The 7,401-nt window shown below is 39.0% G+C and overlaps 1 protein-coding gene across 1 annotated transcript; it reads left to right on the plus strand.

Moving 5' to 3' along the window:
• Window positions 1-412: 412 nt before the first annotated feature.
• LOC124917295 lies at window positions 413-5,464 on the plus strand. The gene is made up of 3 exons (XM_047457754.1): window positions 413-697; window positions 859-2,756; window positions 5,119-5,464. The coding sequence occupies exons 1-3, from the start codon at window positions 413-415 to the stop codon at window positions 5,462-5,464; spliced, it is 2,529 nt and encodes an 842-aa protein (XP_047313710.1).
• Window positions 5,465-7,401: the final 1,937 nt, after the last annotated feature.

Consider the following 7,401-nt stretch of genomic DNA (forward strand, 5'->3'; position numbering starts at 1 on the left):
ATTCCCATCCAAACCTTACACGACAGTTCGCGGCCGTTGAAATTCCAACCCCGACTATAAATATGGTCCTTAGCCATTTTATTTCATTCTCACGCGAAACGACTTTCTCTCTCTAGCTTTCAAATCTCTCAAACCTCTCAATCCTTTGATCTCTCGTTTTCTTCAACCTACAATGGGTCGTGAATCTGTGCTCTTCACTCACATCGTTCAGGTCGACTTCGATAAAGTTCGAGCAAATGGATCGGCGGAAGCTAAACGGGTGTGAACCCAAATCTCTGAGTCCGGTCTTGAACATTTCTTGAACGGACCGTTCGTTTTATATCAAGAAGCGATTACCGAGTTCTTTCAAACCGCCGTTCTCAGCGAAGGGACGATAACCGCAACAGTAGGCGGTAAACCGTTCAAACTTACCATGGAGTCGGTTGCTGAGGTCCTCCATCTGCCAACCGAGGGGAGCGACTTCTCAGTGTATATAAATGAGGTTGCATTCCAAGCGGTTTGCCGGGATGTTTCGGATACTGAGATGCCAATAGCAATATCCGGTAAGAAAACCTCACTCAAGCCGGAACTCAGACCGCTATGTGAAATTTTAACTAAGTCGGTTCAGGCACGGGGAGGCAACTATGATAGCCTCACCCGAATGAAGATTGATATGATTGCCGGTTTAGTCAACGACACTAAAATTAACTGGGCGAAGGTAATTTTCTCCAACTTATGTGAGATGGTGGATCCAACATCCAAACGGTCATGGGGATACGCCGTCCCACTCGGCAAACTGATGCGTCATTTCAACGCTGACACCGGCCCTGGTGTTTTCCTCACCCCCAGCAAAATCGTAAAATCGTATCAATTTATCAGACCGGAGGAGAAGAAGGAAAAACAAAGGTCTCCGGCAATACAAGCGGCCGAAGAAAGACAACAGCTAAAAAGAAGAAGGCTCCGGCTAAAGAAAAATCCGGAAGCAAGGCGGATAAGCAACCAACCGGATCGACTAATCCACAGTCCGACATTATTAACACAGAAAATTCATCATCCAGCTCTGGCCGAACCGCTTCACACCACACCGGAGAGGATCGGACTGGCAAAGGGAAAGAACCAATGGTCGAAGAACAATCGGCCAGAACTGATAATGTTGATGCCGGTTCGGGTAGACAACAGGAAGAAAATGAAACCGCAGATGAACACATTCAGCAAATGGGCGAGGATCTCGTCAACCAAATCATGAAAGAAATTGACGAGCAGGCTCACGCTGCAAGTGACGTCTACTTTAAATGGGCCCTGAACCGGCAGGAAATTTTCTACAAAAACATGCTACCAGAACATCCTACTAACCGGAAATTCGAAAAGCTGGTTGAGATGGAAGCGAAAGTCATCAACCTCACAAAGGCTCAGAGCACCTTGACCGCTCTTCGACGAAGTAGGATGGTCGAACCGCATGCACGGTTACTGGGGCTCACCGAACACATCCAACTTCTTCAAAGAAAGCATATCCTAGGGACATCGGACTCTCAATTTGAGCTCTTGGTGTTGGACATGCTAGCGGTCAAAGAACAGGAACTGACCGAGGAGCTGGCACGGTTGGAAGCTGAACCCGAACACCAAGAGGCGTCAGTCTTCTCCAGATTTCAACCTGAGGATGAAGGCGGTCCGAATCCGGCCGAAGACGAGCATATCTCTCCTCCACCGGAACAGGAAATCAACAACACCGAACTCGGAACGGGTACACCGCCCACTAATCAACACATATCTCTTCAAACCGACAATGAATCGGTACCGACGATAACAGAACATAGAGTAAAGGATCTAATCGAGGAATTTGTCAATGCCGCCATTCTGTCGTGGCAAAAGAAGATAAAAGAAACCGCGACTAAATCCATCGAAATGATTGAGTCTACAAATAAAGAGCTAGAAACCGCGGTCGGACGGATCACGTCCGTTGAGGACAAATACGACAAGACCGACCTTTTGTACAGTGACACAACTGACAGAACTAAGGTATTGGTGGCCGCAACTAAGAAGCTGGAGACCGACCTCGCTCTTACCAGCCAAAAGGTCGGTATGGCAGAACTAAATCAATTAACAACCGATCAAAGGCTGAAAAAAATTGATGGGGATCTGGCTCAATCCGGTGTCCAGGCCGGTTCTACACTTGAGAGAGTGACAATGCTTGAAGAGAAGCATGCCAAGACCGAGGCCGATCTAAAGGCGGTCACCGAACAGCTGGCGGAGATGATAGCGGCAAAGCTGGCAGCCGACAAAGCACTTGAGGAGGCAAATGAGCTCGCGGCCCAGAAGATTCAAGATGCCCTTGACGAGCAAACCCGACTTCAAAAGGAAACGGAGGAGGCAGATGCGAACCTGGCCGGACATATGCAAACATTAAAAAACATTGCACCGGCCATAGCGGTTCAGCAAAATGAAGATGCGGCTCGACTAATCGGCCAACAATTAACATACAATGAGTTCGCCGAGGCTCACAAGAAGTCCAAAGCGGTTGCTTCCCCATCTGGTCCGGTTACAAGAAAAAGAAAGGCTTCTACCAAGAGGGCGGCAATTTCAAAGTTATTGGACAATGTTACTGAAGCGGTTTCGCAAGAAGATGACGATCTCGAGGAAGAAATCGTACCGCTAAACAAAAGACCGCGAGGTCTTGACGTAATTCCAATTAGATCGTTTGCTCCACCGGCTCCCCTTTCACCGGTACTTCAGGCGGTCAAGGATCCTTCTCCAGGCCTGTTCCAACGGTCAAGGGAAAGGCAACTGATGAAATGCTGGAAAAATACTTGCCGCCCAAGAAGAAGAAATAGGGGCTTTCTTTATTTATATTACTTATGTCTACCTTCGTATAGTTTTATATATATATCAAGTATTTTTGGAAACCGGCCTACATCATCTTTCCTTACATGGTTTAGAATGTTTTAAGTAAAATAATCAAAAAGAGAGAAATTGATAAAGATAAAAATTATAAAATTTGAGAATTTTTCGAAAAAATTTTAGGAAAATTTTTCTAAGTCATGTTCCAAAAATCCGGCCAAATAAACTTTTAAAACAACCGGCCTACATTTCAATCCTTACATGGTTTTGATTATTTTAAGTAAAATAATCAAAAAGGGAGAAATTGTTAGATAAAATTAGATCGGTTAAATAAAACTTAACAAAAACAAACTTCCTATGTAGGAACGGTTAAAGAATTCAACTAGTTAAGTAATTTAACCGGTCAAGCAATACAACCGGCCAAGAACCTATCCGATCAAGAAGACAAAACCGGTCAGATAAGAAGGCAAAAATCGTTGGACATTTGGTTAACCTAAAGCTATGAAAAACCGGAAATCATCCGGTTAACCTAAACAACCTATCGGTGCAAACCGATACTTTGAGTATTTGTTGAAGATGATACCAAAGGGACAGACCTTAGTATTGCCATATTCATACAAGTCTGAGGACAATCTGCAGGCTACAGAAGACCGTCCGACAAGATCTTTCCACTCCGGGACAAATCAGAGGCGCAATCCTCCAGGCGCAGGCAACTGTCCAACCGACAGTTGCCATATTAAGTAAAAGACAAACCTAGTTGGTTTGACCTATACACTGGAAGCATAAACTGCCAGGTCTGAATCACTGAACCTCTGCTCAACCAATCAGATTCAAGGAGATGAAATATGACCGTTGACACATTTCACCTATAAAATAAGGAGCTGAAGAGGAATAAACATAGTTACTAATTATATAAGCTACAAGAGAGACCATTAAAGAGCTCCACCAACCTAAGTTATAAATGATCCTTATCTCTCTACATTAAAAGAGTTTAAGCGTGTATTTAAAGTGAGATTACAATTTCGGTGAGAATTGTACGAGTGTTTATCGAGCAGAAAATAAGTCTCGATCGGATTGTGTTTGTGTATTCCTTAGTGAATATCCTTCTCGTGGTTTCGAGAGGAAGGGGTGACGTAGGAGTTTATCTCCGAACACCCATAAAAAACCTGTCTTGTTATATACTTTCTGTCGGTCTTACATTCTAACCGATTCTACCTAAACCGACTTACTGAGTCCCAAAACCGACCCACCCAACTCCAAACCAACTTTATCCAAATCCGGTTCTACTTATCTTGTGTGTATGCTGCTTCAACCGGAAACAAACCACTTCCGCACTTGAACTCGGTTCAAGGGTTTGTGATAGTTTGTGTAATATTGAAACCCGGTGTTAATCTCTAACCGGATTAAACACCAACCGTTGAGTGAAGGCGCTAACCGGCCAGACTCCGGTTCCCCAGCCGTGACCTAGATCCTAACATGCATGATTGCCAAGAATGACCAGAAATGGTTATGACATAAAAGGCTGAACCATTTGACATTCAAAACCATTAACAACATTTGTTCAAACAATTTAGTTATTGGATTACCTAAATTACAGTTTGCTAGGGACAAGGTCTGTCTTGCTTGCTAGTTAAGCAAACAGGACAGATCATCGTTCAAAAGTAAAGGGAAATCTCACTCCAGTGTTGCTTAGAATTGTTACACATGGATCTGTTTGGTCCAATTCCTGTAAAAAGCTTAGGAGGAATGAGATTTGCCCTAATTTTTATTGATGATTTTCACGATTTTTCAAGGATAAAACTGCTGAAAACTTGATTAGAATATTTAAAAGAATTCAGAATTATAAATCTTTGAACATTCTTTGTATTAAAAGTGACCAGGGAACTTAGTTCACAAACATATTCTTTTCCTCTTATCTCGAGGAGTTTGGGATTAGGCACGATTTGTCTAATGTCAGAACTCCACAGCAGAATAGCATTGCTGAGAGAAGAGTGAGGACTCTGAAGGAAGCTGGGAGATCCATGCTAGATGAATCAGACGTACCTCAAAGGTTCTGAGCAGAAGCCATAAACACTGCTTGTTACAAACAAAATCGATCAATAATTAACAAACGTGTTGATAAAACTCCCTATGAACTGTATTACGGGAGAATTCCCACAGTTTCTTTCTTTAAAGTATTCAGGTGTAAATGTTTTATTCATAACAATGGAAAAGTTTATTTGACCGTTTTTGATGCTAAAGCAGACGAGGGATTCATGTTGGGATATTCCCAGTAAGCAAGGCTTATAGAGTATTTAACAACAGAACTCAAACTGTTGAGGAATATCTTTATGTTGTCTTTGATGAGCCTGGTGAGAGTAACTCCATCGATCCCATTGACCTTGCTGACAGACTAGAAGCGACGAGTCTTGATTCTGTTAGTGAGAAAGAAGCTCTTGACAAACAGTTGTCGTTGTCTGATCTTGTGGCTGATCCGGTTGAAATTAAAATAGACGTACAAACTCCTATTCAACAACCTGTTGAGAGTTCTGACGTCGCGGTGTCATCTGTTCAGACAACCAATCCCTTTGGATCCAACTTCAGATGGAACAAGAATCATCCACCAGAATTAATCATCGGAAATCTTTTTTCTCCTCGAAGGACAAGATGACAATTGGTGGATGAAATGGCCAATTCTGCCTTTATTTCTCAGATTGAACCTAAGAAAATTGGTGAAGCAGTGGTTGATCTAGATTGGATCAATGCTATGTAGGAGGAGTTAAACCAATTTGTGAGGAATAAAGTGTGACATCTAACTCTTATACAAACTGATCAGTCAGTCATAGGAACAAGATGGTTATTTAGAAATAAGCTTAGTGAAGATGGCTTAGTTATTAAAACAAAGCTCGTTTAGTTGCGCAAGGATACAGACAAGAGGAATGTATCGACTTTGATGAGTCTTTTGCACCTGTAGCAAGACTTGAGGCAATTATAATCTTCCTGGCTTATGCATCATTTAAAAATTTTAAAGTTTTTCAAATGGATGTGAAGAGTGCATTATTAAATGGTAAATTAAATGAAGATGTCTATGTTGAGCAACCTCCTGGTTTTGTTGATCACACTTTACCAAAACATGTTTTTTAAACTTGATAAAGCTTTATATGGTCTGAAACAAGCTCCTAGAGCTTGGTTTGACACTTTGACTGAATTTCTATTTGATCATGACTTTGTTATTGGAACTGTGGATAAAACATTGTTTAGATTCACTAAAGATTCTCACATTCTGTTTGGTCAAATATATGTAGATGATATTATATTTTGATCAACTAATCCCAAATTGTGTGAAAATTTTGCAAAGCTGATGCATGATAGATTTGTAATGAGCATGATGGGACAATTAACTTTCTTTCTCGGTCTCCAAGTTTGTCAGTTAGAAAAAGGAACCTTCATCAATCAGGTCAAGTATACCAAAGAGTTGCTAAAGAAGTTCGGGATGGAGAACTGTTCTGCTGCAGCCACTCCTATGAGCTCCTCTGAATATATTTGTTATAACCACTGTTTATTCAAGTTTATAAATTAAGAGGCGCAAATGTATTATATATAGAATATATATATATAAGATTATTTTATATTTGAGAATCGCGTCAGTATCTAATATAGTTTACCAAACGAGGAACGATTAATTCAACGAAAAAGGTATTTTTAATTTTCTCCCTCCTATTCACTTGTGTTTCGGGATCCTAAATGAGCGTTTGGGGACATTTTTAAACTCTCTCCTACCCACATGGCATGTCACATCGTTTCGTGGTCTCGTTTTTTCTGTTTTTTCGTTGAGTTTATCATTTTTTTACCGAATATACATACCTCTTATATTAATTTAAAAATTTGTTAATTAAAATTATTTATACTAACTATGAATTAATTAACCCATTATCTTAAATTAAAATTATAATAGAATAGAATGCAATTGGTGTAAAATTAACCCAACTAAAACCGGAGTCGTGTTTTTCAAAAAACAAATACGTTAGACATTTTCTTGAATGAATACAAATATTGAGTTATTAATTAGTAAAGTAATTTAACACATGAGCCTTAAAATTAAAATTTTAATTCAAATATATAATAAAATGTCAAAATAAGATTATTATGGTTATTTATATCTTAACTTATAATACATTCACTTAAATACTTTAGTAAAATAAATATTTAATTATAAATTATTATTTTTAATATTATTAACATTTAAAATTCTTTAGTATCACAATTTTTATTTTAGTAATCAATTATGTAAAAAATTTGTACATATAAAAATTAATCAATATTTTGTAAAATTTCTAAATATTTATTTAAAAAAAATATAAATGATAATTTTTGATAATTTGTAAACATGGTATAAATTAAATCAATATAATATTTTTTCTAATTGATTTTTGTTACATCATTTTATTTGAATCATGATAATTAATTATCATCTTATTTAAAGAAAATATTAATGACAGCTTTGTAAACATATCTCATATGAAGGGTAACATTCTTGGTGCAATAAACCTACGCAACAATTCTCATTCAATCGACAATTATTGAAGTTAATTTTTATTCCTGCCATTT

The sequence above is a fragment of the Impatiens glandulifera genome, unplaced genomic scaffold (genome assembly GCF_907164915.1).
Source record: "Impatiens glandulifera unplaced genomic scaffold, dImpGla2.1, whole genome shotgun sequence".
NCBI classification, from domain to species: Eukaryota; Viridiplantae; Streptophyta; class Magnoliopsida; order Ericales; family Balsaminaceae; genus Impatiens; species Impatiens glandulifera.

Bases quoted from the DNA above. Each gene is read 5' to 3' on its own strand.
- LOC124917295 (XM_047457754.1), top strand. From the start codon at position 413: ATGGAGTCGGTTGCTGAGGTCCTCCATCTGCCAACCGAGGGGAGCGAC. The intron at 698-858 runs GTAATTTTCTCC...TCAATTTATCAG, and splicing joins CTAAAATTAACTGGGCGAAG to ACCGGAGGAGAAGAAGGAAA. The intron at 2,757-5,118 runs GCAACTGATGAA...ATTTAACAACAG, and splicing joins TTCCAACGGTCAAGGGAAAG to AACTCAAACTGTTGAGGAAT.